The following is a 17,976-nucleotide window of genomic DNA, read 5'->3' on the forward strand; positions in this document are numbered from 1 at the left end:
GATATTCAAAACACTAAAGGTGAAAGTGTTGAAGTTCTTCCTTGGCTGTCTGCGTTTGTGAGTAATTAAAGAAATTAACTTGACGTAGTGAGAGAAATGGAAAACAATGCAGAAACTTGTCAGATGTGTGGGACTTAATATAGCAGGTTATTGGTTAGGAGTTCTGAATAAAGGCTACGGTATTTCAGTCCACGCTTAAATAAAATTGTTTTTTATTCTCTGAACTTTTTTTTTCCCAAGAAGCAATAAACTGTGTTTATGGAATTTGAGCTCATCTTGTATAAGGTTGTGGCAGAGAATGAATAGCTAACATCTGCGCTTTAATGCTTTTTTTCTTGCCTCAGGAAAAATAAGATGGAAGAAGCCTGTGTTGTTTTGCGAAGTTGTGTTCTTCCTTCCTGCCTTCATTGCGAGCGCTCCTCCCCGTAGGTGCACAGTAAGATCCGCGAGGACTCGGACATGGCGCAGGACTCACTGCAGTGCCTGGCACAGCTGGCATCCATGCACGGCCCGGTCTTCCCCGACGAGACGGCGCAGGTGAACTACCTGGCGCACCTGGTGGAGGGATTGCTCAACATGATCAACGGGTACGTGCCTTGCTGCCCCTCGTCTCCCTGCTGGGTCAGTCACGAGCTGCCGCTGGCTTGACCTCCCCTTTAGAGGGATGCGAGGACTGTTTGTTCTTCGCGACTCTAGGATGATCGTTTCGCTGTTTGTAAACGAGAAAACAAAAAATGATCTGAGCTGAGCTGGCTGGGGGGGCATGCCTGGGCTTCTCCTCCTCGGGCCGGCGCGGGGCTGGAGGGCTGAGGGAGAGAGCCGGAGCTGCCCTGCCTCGGAGTGTGCCCCCGCCAGGCCCTGGGTGAACAGGGGTCTAGTGATGAGGGGGTCTGCGATGGGCCGCCCCTCCGTGCGGTTGAAGCCGATGCCCTGGTTTCCTCAAGAGACAGACGATTAAAGATCCTCAGATGCATCGGCCACTAATGAACAAGTACACTAGATGGGCTGAAGAGAGCCATTCCAAACGGATACAGCCGATAACCAATTTAAATATCATGCTCCATTTCCTCTCAGTTCGAGGAACCTTTCATGTGGACTTTCTGAGAGTTTCTTCAAAGTCAGCGGAAATGGGGGAGGGGGGGTTGTATGTCAGAAATCAGCTAGACGTCATTCCAGATGTGAAGTAGGCAGCACCACCCTGTCCGTGGTGCAGGTGCTGTACATCCTCTGGTGTTGGGGGAGGTGTTTGCAAACCACAGGGAGAGCAAGCAAGCCAACAGCTGGAGTGGGAAGGCTGTCTTTGCGTTAACGATAGACAGCTAAAGTGCTGCTCTGTGTGGACGAAGGTAGCCATTTACTAGGTGCTATTCAACATTTGAGCAAAACTTTGAAAGAACTGTACCCTGTGATATAAAAACAACGTCAAAACAGAATGTAAGCGTTCACTACAGGTACAGTAACAGCTTATCTTTCCCGTCTCATACAAAATAATACTAAAATCATGATAATAACTTTTATTTAATTTAGTGCCTTTAGCATCTCTATCTTCTCAAAGAGCTTTTCCGCTTTACAGAAAAGGTAAAAAAAAAAGGTTTAATGAAAATCGTAAGATACAAGATAAGTGTAATGTTCAGTAGTTTGTGTTTTAATTCCGTGCCTTCAGCTTCAGATTATAGTTGGGTCTCTTCAGTAATCGCCCAGTGAAACTGTCTAAAATACTGGCTGTATTTTAGGAACCTTAGTCACTTTCTTGTCTTCATATAATTACATCTCAAGGTTCAACAAGCTGCTTCATGTTTTGTCACTTTTGTGCAGTAAAATCCAAAGCAATGCTGTGTCGTAAGGAAGAGACCTCTTAGCCCAGTATCTTTAGGGGCAATAACATTAAGTACAGGAGGGTTCCGACACCTGCAAATGGAACATTTGCTAATTTATTTATTTGCATCTCTGTCTGTCAGATGGGATCTTGTATGAGAGAAGAGCAGAGCTTGATGAAACCAAGCCGAAGGCTGTTAACGGCAACTACTTGACGTCAATTGCTGAGAAAATGCAGTGGAATCAGAGTTTCAGGCAGTCTTAGATCAGGCCGTCCAGCTCAGCTACACCTACAAGTGGCTTGTGGCAGGAAGGTGTTGGGCAGCAAACAAATAGAGCACATTCAGAGTCCAGATAATAGCCCTGGAGGGACTGTGTGTGAAGGGTTAACGAAAGTGAGGGACTGGCCTTCTGTGTTGCAGACTCTGATATAAATAACCTGCATGTTTCACTCCAGAACCTATGAGTCAGGAGGAATTAATCTGGACCACTCATCTCTCGATGCATTTCTGGTTTGTAATTGACTATTCCCGTAGTCTTTTCTGACTAAATTGTGCTGATTTTCTCATATAATGTGTATTTATTTGAAGCTGTCTGAATTATGAAACACAGAGGCACCTGATATAAATCAACCAGTGCTTTTAAAGTCATCAGTAGCAACAGAAATGGTATTATATAAATATTTTTTTTAATGATACAAATCTAAAAACCTATAACTACAGTCAAGCCTATAGAAACCTTTCAGTGTTAAATTTACTGTGAAAAGTAATCACTGTTGCCTGTTCTAAATGAAAGATAATGCACGGGATGCACAGTTTGAGTCCAAGCCCTTCCTTGAAGGAGTTCAGAAAATCACATCTGAGTCGTGGACTCGGAAGAGAGTCAGGCGAATGGTCTGTGGACATGCAGGTTCTGAGGAAGAGACAAAGATCGACCAATAGCTCCAGACAAGCTTAGTAAGGAAAAAGCATGCACTGTTTGAACAAGAATAAATTTGAATGAGCAAAACTCTCAAGAAGGGCTTCATTTGCATTTAATCTGTGAAAGACTTATAGTGTTTAATTAGGCCATGTAATATGTTTTCATGATGGACTCTATTGTTAGGGGTGCCTTTGCATACTGCGTAGAATTGCGCTTCGTAAACAAAATATTTGTAATAGGGCATTGTCTCGCCTGCTTTTGGTTCTCAGCAGTGACCCTTTCTCACATTACAGTCGCCATCAAGCCAGAAAAAATGTTTTAGACAAGTTGTTCAGAAAGTTGAGATACTGTCGGATGTTATGTGCAGGATGCTTAGAGGTTGACCGTTCTGGTAGGAGAGCAGCAATAGTATCTTTTAAAATCTGTGCAATTTCAGAACATTTTCTCAATGGCGACTCCCCCCTCCACCTTGAATCTCTCTTTTGTTTTTTTTATCAGTATTGAAATTGAAGATTCGGAAGCAGTGGGAATTTCCAACATCATTAGCAACTTGATCACGATGTTCCCGCGTAGCAACCTAACGGCCCTCCCCAACGACCTCTTCACCTCCTTCGTGAACTGCCTCACTCACCTCACCTGCTCCTTCGGCCGGAGCGCCGCCCTGGAGGAAGTGGTAATCTCTCCCGCCGCCTCTCGGGGGCAGCACTGGCCATCGGTGGTCCGTGGGCGAGCTCTCCTTCGGGAGTCTGATTGAACTGCGCTGGGGTGGGGACGGGGGGCGGTCGGTCTTGCTCTCAAGTCTCAGTTCTGTCCTTGGTCTTGGCGGGGAATGGCCACACCGCTGGCACTGAACTCAAGGGCACATGGTCAGGATACAAACAGCCCCGGAGTTGACAACTCCACACTGGGCGGGCAGCGCTCGGTGGTCGTGCCGGGCTCCGTTTCACTCGACCGCATCTTGAGTCTTTATTTAACTGTGGTTCCCTGCAGGTTTCGAGCAGCCCCCTTGGAAGTAATAAAGGCACGCGTTACGGCTTTCAGCTGGTGGCGACTGTGCTCCTGAAGATCGCGTAGCTTCTATGCAAGAGCATGAGGCAAACTTTTTTAACCCATTCGATGTAACCGTTCACCTCTCAAGTTCGCTGCAATTGGAACCACTAGTTACGGTTCCGAACGGACCTCTGAGGTGCTTCAGCTATGCCAGGGGTACCCCGTGCTCGTTGTTGGTCAGTGTGGTTGTTGGGGGGGGGGTGCTTGGCTGCTTTGACTTGAAGGACCCAGCTGCCGGTGGTGGTGAAGTCAGTATGGGGGGGGGTTCAGACAGCTGTGAGTCTGCAGAGCGAGTGACGAGCAATCTGGCCTCTCCCCTGGAGCGGCGTGCTGAGCCACCCCGTCCCAACGCGCGCTCTCTCCGCAGCTGGACAAGGACGACATGGTGTACATGGAGGCCTACGACAAGTTGCTGGAGTCCTGGCTGACCCTGGTGCAGGACGACAAGCATTTCCACAAGGGCTGCTTCGTGCAGCCCGCTGTGCAGGTCTTCAACTCCTACATCCAGTGTCACCTGGCTGCGCCCGACGGCACCCGCAACCTGGTGAGGCTGTGCTCAGCGCAGCTCGGGGTGGGGGGGGTTGGGAGGGAGCCTGTTGCAGTCAGTCTGTCGCCTCCGCTGGGGGGGGGGGGGGGCGCATATTAGCAGTGTGATGCAATCCTGGTGCCTGCTGTTGCCGTCGGGACATAAATGAGTGCTGCTGTCAAAAATGGAAATGCTGTCTGCATCAAACGTTCTGCTGAGATAGTGAAAGGAGAGCAGTGTGGGTTTTCCTGGTCCTCAGGTGTACGCATGGGAGTAAGAAAAATGCCACCTGCGGTTTCTTTTACTTGAGCTTGGGCTTGGGCACTCTTGTGGTGTGAGATGTCATAGACACCACGGTGGAATTTCATCGTTTTTTCTGTGCATATGTACGTCAGGCACAGAACAAAATCAGCTGCTGATTTTACCTCTGAGCCCCTGTTTTGTGATTCTGCTTTTGTCCGTCTCTGCCTGAAACTGCGGACAAAATGTCGATGTTGAGGAGGTGGGCCAGTGAGAGCTAGAGGCCTCTCTCTCTCCGTCAAGTGTCGACTCATTCTCATCTTCTCGTTTTGAAAAATTGCAGACCGCTAACGGAGTGGCCTCGCACGAAGAAGACGAAATTAACGAGCTGCAGGAAGACGACCGGGAATTGTTCTCCGACCAGCTGGCCAGTATAGGCATGCTGGGTCGAATAGCTGCTGACCACTGCATCCCTCTCCTCACCAGGTAGAGCTGTACAGCTCGGGGCCCATGTGGGTCCAGAGAAGCACGGCCTGGCGAAAGCGCGCACGAATTTAAACAAGCTCTCGGTGAAGCTCCTCCGTTAGGACCTTCATGTCTCCTGAGCGCTGTGTCGGTCTCCCAGAGTGCTGTCTTTGTGTTTGTGGACAGAGCTGGCCTTTCCCTGCCTGCTGTACCCCTGCTCTCCGCGCTGCTCTGGGGGGGGAGGAGGAGTGTCTGTGGTGACCGTGTGTCTCTCTCTCTCTCTCAGTCTGTTAGAAGACCGGGTCACCAGGCTCCACGGACAGCTCCAGCGGCACCAGCAGCACCTGCTGGCGTCCCCAGGGTCGGGCTCTGTGGACAGGAAGGTGCTGGACGACCTCTACGAAGACATTCACTGGTTAATCTTAGTCACAGGTAAGGCATTCTATCTTCTTGCGTCTTTGACTGCGCCGGCGCACATCAGTCTGTGGGCATTCTCTGCTCGCATCCTTCTATGACAGTGTTCAATTTGCAGAATCCCAAAATATTGATAAAAATTGCAGGAGACACTAGCGGAGTCCGTTTGCACCAAATGAAATGACAGCCACTGGGATCTGAGATCTTACAGATAGTGCTGATGCCTTGTAAAACAAGAGGAACATGGCACAGGACCAACTTTATATGGATATGATTCAGGAACACCTGTTGAAAATGGTGAAAATGAATACATACCTTTTAAGATGCTACCTTTTCTGTTAATGATTTTAACAGAGTCATTAACATCCCACTGGTGTGTTAGAAATTGTAGGTCTTGTTCCAGAAGTCTCTTGGAACATTATTTTGAAGCAGAATTAGCTTGTTTTCACAAGTCACTTCCGTGCCCTGCACCTGAACACTGCGCTGTCAGAGAGCGAACACGCAAGATTTTTGCTGGAGAGCTTGCTTGGACATCTTTCCAAATTGTGCTTCAGAGCACCAAGTATTTTGCGCTAATGAGATTCTTTGCTTGTTAAAAAGAACACAGTTCAGGAGCACAATAGCAGACACGTGTTCCTACCTATTGCAGACGTTGTGTGCTGTTTCTGTGGTTGTAGGCTACCTCTTAGCAGATGACGCTCAGGGAGAGACCCCTCTGATCCCCTCGGAGGTAATGGAGTTCTCCATCAAGCACTCGTCCGAAGTGGACATCAACACCACCCTGCAGGTCCTGGGCTCTCCTGGGGAGAAGGCCTCCTCCATTCCTGGCTGCAACCGGACGGACTCGGTGATCAGGTGGGCAGTGGACGCAGAGAGGACCGTCCCTGACCGTGGCCTGGAGCACGAAACGGCCGCGTTCTGTTGGAAATTGCCGCACAGATTTCTGTGCCTGAAGTGTCACGGTCCACATTTCTAGCTTTTTTTTGTAAAAATAAATTAGTGTTAAAAATAAGTTTGGATTTAGATCTATTTAAATGTGACCGCTGGCGTAGTTGCAAAAAGCAATACAGTGGGAGCACAATAATAATATAGCATTGTTGTAGAACGCGTAATCACACCCCTGAAGAATCTGAGAAACTGACTGGGGCTAAAAAGGAGGCTGGATTTGTGTTTTCTGAGACGACTTGAACTCGAATCCCTGCTGTGAAAGACATCCTCGCCATCGTGACGGTTTCGAAGGAACTTCTGAAATGTTCTAACAAAAGGGCTTCTCAGTCTTTGCATGAACAGAAGTACAGCTCTCTCAAAAACTGCTTTCTTCAGGAGTGTTTGTGGCAACATTTTACCCAGCCAGGAACATTTAATTTTTCCAGTTCCAGTAAGCTCACAATTTTTCCTTCCTGGTGGAAACCACACCACTCGGAAAGATGCCTCCCCTGGCCTCTGAGTCATCTGTTCTTGTGTCGGGTACTGACAGCTACAGACAGTGGTCTTCTTCGCAAGTGGGCCTGGCAGTGTGTCAACCATTTAAAATATGCCAGGGGGATTACATTTGTAAAGACATGGGCGCCTTTGAATCTCTCCCTGGCCCTCACTCACTGGACGCTGGTGCGGAGATTGAGTTATTGAATTGTGGAAGAAGTTATGCATGGAAATATGTCAGTACAATGGCCTCTGAGAGTTTTTGTGCACGGCTGTCTAAATCACCGGGTTATATGGCAGGTTAGTGTTATACTTTCACAGAAGGTGTCATATTGAGAAGTACAGTGATTTCAGAAAGTGTTGTCCAGCAGATCCTTACCTGACTCAGGGAGGTCCCAAGTGTCTGTACGCTCAAAAACTCATGGTTCCTTACGAAGAAGTAAAAACCAGGAGGCTATGTTGTCCTTTTTCCAAGATAAACGGCGCTGAAAAACTCCAGCCACCATTCATGCACTTTAAATACTGAACAAAAACCTAATTGCACCCATCCAGTAATTCATTCCATCACCCAGAGCATCTGTTTACAAGTGTTTAGAGGCTGTACAGAGACCTCTAGTGGCAGGTCCGCTGTAACTGCAGGCCTGCTGCACATGGCGAGAGAGGGAGTGTCTTAAATATCCCCAAGGGGTAATTTGTTTACAGCAGCAGACTATGTGAAGAAAATACACAATCTACACACATATAGAGGTAAGCAAGAACATCATCTGTCCAGCAAGGTTGTGGCTGCAGGTATAAATGAGAACTTGAACCTGATCGTTTTTAAATTGGGGGGGAAAATCCATACCTACGTTCTGAGCGGAGTAATTGGAATTCATTAAACAAAGGGTTTTATGGCTCCTCTAGGAGGCAAAAATCATAACTGATCTGAGTGCTGCACATACCTGGTGAGGAATCAGGGTTGTAGTTCAGTAAGTAAATTGCACAATGAGCACTTTCCAGGTAGTCAGCCCAGCTGTTGCTCTTGTCTGGCCAGGCTGCTCTCCGCCGTCTTGAGAGCTTCAGAAGTGGAATCCCGAGCTACGAGAGCCAACCTTACCGAGCTGCTGAGCCCACAGATGGGCAAGGACATCGTCTGGTTCCTGAAGCGCTGGGCGAAGACGTACCTCCTGGTGGACGACAAGCTGTATAACCAGGTGAGAAGGCTTAGCAGCCGTTGATGGACTCTTCGTCCTAATTGAAAGTCTTCATCTTTTCTGCTTCTTGTTTACGGGGTTGAGAACTGTATAACTTGTTGATTGATCACCATAATCTTGTGTGTGCTGCAGCTGAAAAGGTTTCATTTATGCAATGCAGTGTAGATTTTTCCCTCCGATCTCAATCTTGTTTGAGTGCGTTAACAACTCTTAGCTCTGAACTGTCCCCCAGGCCGTCGACGTAATGTACCGACTTGCCTCCTAGATAAGCATACCGCTCAGCACGGCCTTTGGGGCAGACACTGAAGGCGCACAGTGGATCGTGGGATACCTGCTGGAGAAGGTGATCAATAACCTGTCGGTGTGGAGCTCGGAGGCTGAACTGGCCAACGACACTGTGGAGCTGCTGGTTACGCTGGTGGAGCGAAGGGAAAGGTGGGTTAGAGCCTCGTACAGCTTTGTTAGAGGGTTATTCTTTTGCACGGAAAGATGCTGGGCTGAACGTGTTGTGTTTATTGTGGGATTTGCAGCTCCGCTCTCCCAAAATCCCTTGAGGAAGAGGTTTCACCTCTGCTTGAGCAGCAGCAGTGGAGGCTGCAGGTCTCCCTGAGTGCTGTCTCCTGAGCTCTGTGTGTCTTGTGGCTGCAGATCTCCCAGAGTGCTGTCTCCTGAGTGCCGTGTCTGTGTGTCGTGTCCACAGGGCCAACATTGTGATCCAGTGTGAGAACTGGTGGAACCTGGCGAAGCAGTTCGCCAGCCGCAGCCCCCCCCTGCACTTCCTGTCCAGCTCGGTGCAGAGGACGCTGATGAAGGCCCTGGTGTTGGGCGGCTTCGCCCACATGGACTCGGACACCAAGCAGCAGTACTGGACGGAGGTCAGCACACACCGCCACTGCGTGTTTGTCAGTTCAGGCTCTTACATTTAAAAATGCCTTGTAGTGAGAGAGTTGTAGTCTTTCGTGGATAATGCATGAATTTGCTTAGCCGATTACCTTATCCGGGTGACCTGCTTGCAATACGAAAAAATGTACATTAAGCCAAAGTGCAAAGAACACCTTGAATGAGAATGATAAGGTAAAAAAAATAAAATAAAACGACGACAAGGCTAGCAAGAACTCTGGAAGAAAAGTACAAGTGCCTCACAAGTGAAAACAAGAATGAGAGCAGTCTACAGGCTGAGTTGATGCGACTGTGATGTAAACGTTGGTATTACACCTTGTTTACAGTACGGGCAATCGGCAGCGTCTCGTAACGCGCAACAGGGGATGCAGGATATTGCATGAATAATATGAATGAAGACAGTGCAGTAATAAAGGAAGAATATTGCCGCCTTCTCAAGAGCTCTAACATTGTCTTGTGGATTTGGTCAGAGGCATGCTGTGGATACTCGCTATATGTAAACAAAAGCATGTGCTTCTAGATGAATGTCAGTCCTTTAGAAATGCCAGTCTTGGTAAGAATGCTGTGGCCTGCATGTCCCAGACGCTGCTTTGTTTCCCTGGAGGTAACAGCTGTCTCTCTGCAGGTTCTGCAGCCGCTTCAGCAGCGATTCCTGAATGTGATCAACCAGGAGAACTTCCAGCAGATCTGTCAGGAGGAGGAGGTGAAGCAGGAGATCATCGCGACGCTGGAGGCGCTGTGTGGCATCGCCGAGGCCACGCAGATCGACAATGTGGTCGTCCTCTTCAACTTCCTCATGGACTTCCTCAACAACTGCATCGGCCTCATGGAGGTGTACAAGAACACCCCCGAGACCGTCAACCTCATCATAGAGGTTTTTGTTGAAGTTGCACACAAACAGATCTGTTACCTGGGAGAGGTGGGTGAAAATGAGTGTTCCTCACATCGTGCTAAACAGCCAAGAGACTAGCCAAACGTGGGCCTTGCCTCAGTCTTCCTTGGTGCAGCTTAACTGAGTGTCTCGGTTTCATCTCTGTGAAGTTACTAACAATGAACAAACAACCTACTAACAGCACGACCAGTGAAACCCACTGCATTCGTTAGTGCTCTGGTTTTGTGCTGCTTTTGTTCCCGAGATATTTTCCTTATTTCTTCAGGGACGAGACGTCACTTAAGATCAGATAAGATCACTTTATTGGCCATATACAATTTCTTGTATTAAGAATTTGTCTTTTCGCATACCCCAGCTTGCTCTCCATGAGACACACAGACAGGGAGAGAGAAGCTTAGGGTCAGAGCACAGGGTCAGCCATTTATAAGGCGCCCCTGGAGCAGCTGGGGTTAAGGGCCTTGCTCAGGGGCCCAATGGAGTAGGATTCCTCTGCCGGCCGCAGGATACGAACCGGCAACCTTCCAGCCACAGGTGCAGGTGCACCGCCCAGAAAGGCACCGCTGGGATTTGAACCCAAGATCTTCTGTTTATTACACAGGCGCTTTAACCAGCTTAGCCACGACCCCTACAACGGAGCAAGAGAACCGAACCACTCCCGTTTGTTTGTGCTCCGTCAGCGCCTTCGTTTTTCGGGGTGTGACATCACTGAGCCCCCCCGACAACAACCACAACCGTCATGTAACTCCCTGAAAAGAGAAGGCTCTATATCTCAAGAACAAATACACCTTGGTTGGCACTTTCAATGGGGCGCAAACAGATGTGGTGTGGGTTTCTGTGTCATTGGTAGGGAGACCAGCTTCATAGAGCTTCACTGAGTCACAAAAAGCCCTACTGGTTATCAAAACCCTGGTAAAACTGCCTTTCTGTATACTGACTGGAGATGGATTTTGAGAGGACACTGCAGAACAGCTGTTATTCAACCCCTCTGTGACTTAAGATTGAGAAATGGTTTGGCATTTATAGTACCGTTGTTGAATACAGTTGTCTTTTCTGCTCAGTCAAAGTCGATGAAGCTGTACGAAGCCTGCCTGACCCTGCTGCAGGTCTACTCCAAGAACAACCTGGGCCGGAAGAGGGTGGACGTGACTGCCGAGGAGGACCAGTACCAGGATCTGCTTCTCATCATGGAGCTGCTGACAAACCTGCTGTCCAAAGAGTTCATCGACTTCAGTGATACTGGTGCGCAGCACGAGAGCGCACGGTCTGCAGCGGCGCTGGGCTTGTTTGGTTCCGTTTACCAAAAGAGCAATCTGTTGAGCTCGGGGAAAAAAATCAAAAGAAAGTCATGGGCTAAAAGAGTGGCGTGCTCACTGCTTGGGTACAACTTCAGAAATAGTTGTGCTTTGGGATTTTTATGTGCGTGCATTTTTAAATGTCCATGTGTGCACCTATAACACGTTCAAGCCTCTCTGCTCACTGGAGAGAGAAAAGGGCAGTGTCCCTGAACATTTGCAGGGTAACCTGTGAAAGTTTGTCATAGTTTGTTGTTCTCTCTGTCTACTTGGAGGCTACATGGATTACTGGAGGGCTGTTTGAAGAAGTGTATCAGATGTCTTGCAGTGCTGAGTGACTGTATGGTTGCCCTGGTTGGAAGTCATTCCTGTCGTCTTTGACTTTGTTCCAGATGAAGTGTTTCGAGGGCAGGAGCAAGGCCAAGGGGCAAACCGGTCGGTCTCTGCTGCAGACGTGGTCCTGTATGGTGTCAACATTGTGCTGCCTCTCATGTCTCAAGACCTGCTGAAAGTAAGCATCGTTGCTTTCCAAGGCTGCAAAGAAGTCGGCGTTGAACTTGGCTCACATTTTTATGACTGTTTTTTTTTTTTACAAAATGCTGCTGTTTACATCACATGATAAGATCAGAGAAGATAGATCACTTAATTGGCCATATACAATTTCTTGCATTAGGAGTTTGTCTTTTCACATACTCCAGCTTGCTCTCCATGAGACACACAGACAGGGAGAGAAGCTTGGGGTCAGAGCGCAGGGTCAGCCATTTATACGGCGCCCCTGGAGCAGCTGGGGTTAAGGGCCTTGCTCAGGGGCCCAACGGAGTAAGATTCCTCTGCCGGCCGTGGGATATGAACCGGCAACCTTCCAGCCCCAGGCGTGGATCCTGAGCCACAGAGCCACCGCATCGCCCCAACTCCAGATTTTAAGTTGATATGGAGTCGGAGTTGATATGCTTTCAATTCCAGATTTTAAGGAAAAGATTTTTCATTGTCTTTAGCTCAGTCCCCCTAAGTGTGTGTTAAAGGGAGGGGCTGTGGCTGAGTTGTGAGTGAACTAATAGGAGTGCAGGTTCAGCCTTTACATAGACTTTACTAGTGGCTGCATGGGCTGTCTCATTAGTTGACTGTGAAAAAGCTTCCCCACAATGTGGTGCACAATATAATTGAGAGCAGTATCTTTGCTCCAACTGATGCTGCTCAGTTGTAGACCCTGTTGGGCTCACAGCACATAAACCATGGAGAGCTGTCATAGTTCAAAAGGTGATCTACAGCACTTCTTGAATTCTTACTGCCTTAGTAGACCTAAATGTTGATAATCGCTCATACCCATAACCACAGTCTTCCCGTGTGGTTGTAAAGTGCCTTGCAAAAGTTTTTGTTCCCTGCCAGCTACGTATTTTGATGAATTACAAATAATATACTAATATAATGTATACTTCTTTTTCAAATGATCTTCATTATTGAAAACTGAAAAGAGCAAACTGAAAACTTGTATATATGAAGGATGTTTAATGGAGGTAAAACCACCAGATAATATGCCAGTACCCAAGAGAAGTTAAACAGACTACTTTGGTGGGCAGTAACTGCTGCAGGTCCCATCGGGTCTTGATCTGGCCACCGTCTGGGTGGTATAGCGTGGACTTCCTGGTGTTGTTTCTCTGCTGCTCTATGACTGACTTCTTTTGAAAGGTCCTTGGTTTCATGGATGGTTTTCTCATTACACTATGTGAGCTTTGGCTTTTCAATTTAATGTCTTACTCAGGGGAATTAGAAGAAATACGCAGTCTAATGAACAACTAGAGCTATTCAAGCAGGCTGTTGTGCTCATTTACTGACAGTTCACACTTATAATTTGCAGTTGCGTTATTTCATTGCAAGTCGCTGTACCCACTAACGAGCCTAAATATCAGCTGATTTTTTTTCCAATTTTAAACACGCTTTGCGTGATTGGCCTGTCTGACACTGTTTTTCTGCTGTTTCCCCTTCGACAGTTTCCGTCACTTTGTAATCAGTACTATAAGCTCATCACCTTCATCTGTGAAATTTTCCCTGAGAAAATCCCGCAGCTCCCTGAAGACCTGTTCAAGAGCCTGATGTACTCTCTGGAGCTTGGCATGACCTCGTATCCTTTATTGCTTGTGTAGAATGTGGAGCAAGAAATGTATTTCAGCAAGCTGTTAATATAAAAAGGGTACTCTCTCTGAAAATGTTTATCTTCATGTCTGGTAAAAATGTAAGTTTTACCCCGAGTTATATTGCTTTAAGGGAAGGAAGTAGTTAGCATGGTTTGGTATTCTTGCAAAATTCATCCACAAGACTTTTGCTGAGGACTTTTTGTAGTGATTTTACTCTGAAAGCTTTTGTCCTTAACTAGGATTTTTCAGGATGAGCTCTGAGGTCAGCCAGCTGTGTCTAGAGGCTTTGACTCCTCTGGCAGAGCAGTGTGCCAAATCACAGGAGACTGACGCGCCCCTGTTCATCGCCACCCGGCACTTCCTAAAGGTAGGAGCTGGATCGAAGGACCTGAGTGCTTAGCGTTCTGTCTGTAGTGCGAATGAAAGACATTCTGGTCCTGAGAGGTGTAGAATTGACTTTACTAATATATAGCATTTAGAGCTTTTTAAAAAAAAAACACTTAAGTGCTATGGAGTTGGGGAATTCATTTATTAGAAGCTGTGATTACAAATAAAAATACGCTCTTGTGCAGGATAAGGCAGGAATGTAGTATGTAAAAAGACGTGCCTTTGCTGTCACTGTATAATATTTTATGTGAAATAGCGATGCATGTGGTTGTTGTCTCAGTTTCATGAAAATAATTTTTCTCTTTCAACTTGCAGCTCGTCTTTGACATGTTAGTGCTGCAGAAACACAATACTGAAATGACTGTAGCAGCAGGAGAAGCTCTGTATACGCTAGTATGTTTGCATCAGGTAAGTAGCCTTTGCAAGGAGAAAAACAGATTTCTGCAGATTTTATTCATGCGCCTTGTGGTTAAAGCCAAACCAGCAGCTGTATCATCCCATCAGATATTGCCAACTGCGGTATCGCCCTGCAGCTCCCAGCTGGCAGCCCACTGGAGCTCAGCAGGTGTGAGCCTGGTCAGTACCTGGGTGGGAGACCTCCTGGGAAAATGAAGGCTACTGCTGGAAGAGGTGTTAGTGGGGCCAGTAGGGGATGCTCACCATGCACCATGCAGTCTGTGTGGGTCATAATGCCCCAGTATAGTGATGAGGACAGTGTGCTGTGAGAAGGAGCTGTGGATGAAATGTAAAACCAAGGTAAAAATCCCAGGGCATTTCTTGAAAAGAGTAGGGATGTCTCCCCGGTGTCCAGGCCAAATTTCCCCCGGCCTTTACCAATCATGGCCTCCTAATCCCATCTCTGAACTGGCTTCATCACTCTGCTCTCCTCCCCACTGAGAGCTGGTGTGTGGGGAGCGGACTGGAGCATCATCCAGGTGGGGCTGCACACTGGTGGTGGTGGAGGGGATCCCCATGACCTGCAGAGCGCTTTGAGTGGAGTGTCCAGAAAAGCGCTGTAGAAGTGTGAGGAGTTATAAAATCTTTGATCCCTTATAGTACATCAGTGTCACCGCAGAAACATTGCAAATGGAACATCCTTTGATTCCTTCTTCCTTCTCTCTCTGTCTCTCTCTCAAGGCGGAGTACTCGGAGCTGGTGGAGTCACTGCTTTCCAGCCAGCAGGATGCCGTCATATACCAGAGGCTTGCGGACGCCTTCAACAAGCTCACGGCCAGCAGCACACCCCCCACTATGGACCGCAAGCAAAAGGTGGCCTTCCTCAAGAGCCTGGAGGAGTTCGTGGCCAACGTCGGGGGGCTGCTGTGCGTCAAATAGCCGCTGCCCCCTCCCCCCCCCCCCGGAGCTTCACCTCGCCAAACCTCAGTGAAATTTGCACTGTTGGGCAAGAGACTGTTGGCGCTCGCTGAATTCCGTCGGCTGCAGGCGGTGTGCGTCCGCGGCCCCGTCTGAAGCAGTGTACCGTGCAGCGTGGTCGAAAAATAGGGTGAACAAGCATTCAACTTTTCTTTTTAAAATCCAGTCACCTGTTTGCTTTGCCGGTGAACGGTTGTAATGGTTGCGACGTGGGACAGGACAGGCGAGGATTCCCCGTAGAGTGCCTTTATTTTTTTATTTATTTTTTTCGGAACCAGCCATCTTGATGGCCCGGGTGAAGATTGTCTTAAGGCGGTGAACCCTGCGCGTTCGGGCCGGCGCCGAGGCGTGTCAGGCAGGCAGAGCGGCGGGCCGGCATCAGCCCCCTCAAGTCTCCTTCCTCCTTCCGGTCACAGAGAGCCTTCGAACCCGTGAAGCTGGCGGACAAGAAACCAAATCACTTTCTTTTTTTTTTGTTGTTGTTGTTGTTGTTGGTGTTGTTGTTGTTCTTCACTAAGGTTGTAAAAATATTTTCAGGAAGAAGAAGTGTAAAAAGATAAAAAATCTATAAGATAATCAACAACTTTTTTTTTTTTACTGTCGTTCTGCCTGGCGGAAGAGGTGTGGTTTTTATGTTCAGCCTTCCCACAAAACCCAGGAAGCGCAGCGGCTGAGGCCTTGCCTGCTACAGATGCAGCCCCCTCCTGCTGCTGCTTCCACCAGGACGCTCCTCTGCAGCGGAAGAGGCTTCGTGGGAAATGGACACTGACGTTGCTCTGCAGTTCAAGGACACAAGATGCAAACGGAAAACCCCTTTACTGCTGGGATTGAAGCCATACAGGGGCCACTGAAGCATATACTCTAGTTTATTTTTCTATCACCCCCTCTCCCCCCCCCCCCCAAGTCCGAGCAGAACTGAAGTCCACATTGCTTTAGCAATAACAAACCAAAGGGGTCAGCTGCTTCAGAGCCTGCGTCCGTTTTAATTAGGGCATTAGAGATTTCCCTGTTTTTAAAATACCCGATTAATTTTTAGAGAACTTGTGTTAATTTCGGAATGCTTAAAAAATGTAAAAGTGTATATAAACTTATTATATAAATTTTCTGAGTGTGGTTTTTCTGTTAGGTCTGCCTTTGTGTTTTCAGTTGTATATACGTCTCGGACAGGGACAGTGGGATACAGGACTTGCACAGACTTCTTCTGTTTTCTTCTCAGCCGTTGAGGAAGGTGGTGGAGTTCAATATTGTAATAGAGAGCATCATTATAGGAACCGTAATTTCCCTGGACAGGATTAACGTAACCATATTTGGAATCATCTTTATTATTTCAAACAAAGGAGTGGAAAGTTCCCTTGCACTTCAAGAGAGTGCTTTAAATCCGTAGATGATTCGTTCTGCGCTCCACTGCCGGGTTTTTTTCTGATTTTGAGTTCAAAACATAACATCGAATAAAATGTACATGGGCTTATTTAGAAATTGAATTTATTTCTCTGTTGAGCGCAATCTATACTTTAAACAAATGCATACTGCAACAGGGTCGGGGAGCCACGTTTGTCTGAATGGGGTCACCTATGGAGAAGATGTAGGCTTACCATTCTATGGATTTAGTCGTTGAAATGTTAGGTATTGAACAGGTCAAAAGGTTTGAATGTAGAGTCGTAAATGAATAAAGAAACTATAGTCCTAGTAACCGTTCTCTTTATATCTCTCACTTATGAAATGAGATGAGATCTAAAGCATTACTCCTATTCATGCCTAATCACCCCATGATATTCTGGATTAAGTCACATTTCAGCCCTCTGCATCTGCACTCTGTGCGACAGACCTTAAATATATGTTGGAAAGTAGAGACTAACCTCTCCCAGTTCTGGACTGTGAGTAAGCAACCCCCACAGCGAGAGAAAAGATGGGTTTCATCAGCTCACAATCCTCCCATCCAGTCCTTACACCTCTCACCTGTTCACAATCTTTTGATGCCAGAGTGCAAATAGGATCAGTGAGAATATACAGTGGCCATGGCTCCATAAGTTCAGAAAATCTTGGAGGTCATGCTGGTAGATTCTCAAATATACGATGCATTTATAAATTAAAGGGGGTAGAGTTGGTGTCTGATACATTAAACATTTGTATACTCAAGCCAGACTTTCAACCTCATCCGTAAATGTGGTCATCGTGATTAAGTGCTCAATACATTTTAGCCATTGGCCATCAAGTTATTGTTTTGAATGGAATTCATTGGCATGTACTCAATATTAATTTGTAATTAATATTTGTGTGACTTCTAAGTGATTTTATAAGTAGAAACTAAATGCTACATTGATGCTTCTCATTTCACCCAATTTTCCACCTGTATTGTCAGCCTTCCCTTGTGCAGAAGGTTTTGTCATCTGGCTGTAAGTCTTCGTGTTCCTGCGGTGGGGATTTCTTGAGGTTTTAGCTGCTGCAGTACAGATTACTTGTGCTTCATCAATCCTGAAATGCTCGTCTCAACTCTTCATGAATTTTACCATTTTTTAAATCATTTTGTTGTTTCATTCAATACTGGATACTTTGCAGAAGCATCCACTTCCAAGTAATAACATTGTATTTTGAAGAATTATAAGGTATATTTTTTAAACTGAGTTATTTTTTCAGTACTGCAGAAATCAGGTTGAGCACTTCTAATTGATGCAAGTCAGATTCCAGAGAAACCTGGAAAGAACTAAAAATTGTAGTTTACTAAATTCATCAGGATTCAGCTCCCTACATTGGTACCTGGATCCTGCACCTTTGGCACTGATTACTGCTCTTGTGATTTTGGATAGCTGTATTTTCTCTCTACCAGTTTTGCACAGTGGTATGATGTCCTTTTTACTCATTATACATGGCAGAATTTCTCCAGTTCTGACTAGCTTTAGTGGATCATTGGAATGGACTGTAATTTTCACGTTTTCCCTGAATTCTCTGTTGGATT

General features: G+C 46.9%; 1 protein-coding gene across 1 annotated transcript in view; it reads left to right on the top strand.

Annotated features, from left to right (window-relative positions):
- xpo4 (exportin 4) overlaps positions 1 to 16,123 on the top strand; it is a 34,238-nt gene extending 18,115 nt beyond the window's left edge. The window contains exons 8-23 of the mRNA XM_088645138.1: positions 430 to 587; positions 3,235 to 3,409; positions 4,154 to 4,330; positions 4,896 to 5,038; positions 5,304 to 5,449; positions 6,109 to 6,286; positions 7,887 to 8,046; positions 8,312 to 8,481; positions 8,747 to 8,921; positions 9,572 to 9,865; positions 10,897 to 11,077; positions 11,523 to 11,641; positions 13,119 to 13,249; positions 13,512 to 13,629; positions 13,965 to 14,057; positions 14,787 to 16,123. Of these exons, the coding sequence (XP_088501264.1) occupies positions 430 to 587; positions 3,235 to 3,409; positions 4,154 to 4,330; positions 4,896 to 5,038; positions 5,304 to 5,449; positions 6,109 to 6,286; positions 7,887 to 8,046; positions 8,312 to 8,481; positions 8,747 to 8,921; positions 9,572 to 9,865; positions 10,897 to 11,077; positions 11,523 to 11,641; positions 13,119 to 13,249; positions 13,512 to 13,629; positions 13,965 to 14,057; positions 14,787 to 14,984 (2,616 nt within the window). The 3' untranslated portion in view covers positions 14,985 to 16,123. The remainder of the gene's footprint in view (positions 1 to 429; positions 588 to 3,234; positions 3,410 to 4,153; positions 4,331 to 4,895; positions 5,039 to 5,303; positions 5,450 to 6,108; positions 6,287 to 7,886; positions 8,047 to 8,311; positions 8,482 to 8,746; positions 8,922 to 9,571; positions 9,866 to 10,896; positions 11,078 to 11,522; positions 11,642 to 13,118; positions 13,250 to 13,511; positions 13,630 to 13,964; positions 14,058 to 14,786) is intronic.
- Positions 16,124 to 17,976: the final 1,853 nt, after the last annotated feature.

This window comes from Lepisosteus platostomus, chromosome 2 (genome assembly GCF_059453375.1).
Source record: "Lepisosteus platostomus isolate fLepPlt1 chromosome 2, fLepPlt1.hap1, whole genome shotgun sequence".
Lineage (NCBI taxonomy): Eukaryota > Metazoa > Chordata > Actinopteri > Semionotiformes > Lepisosteidae > Lepisosteus > Lepisosteus platostomus.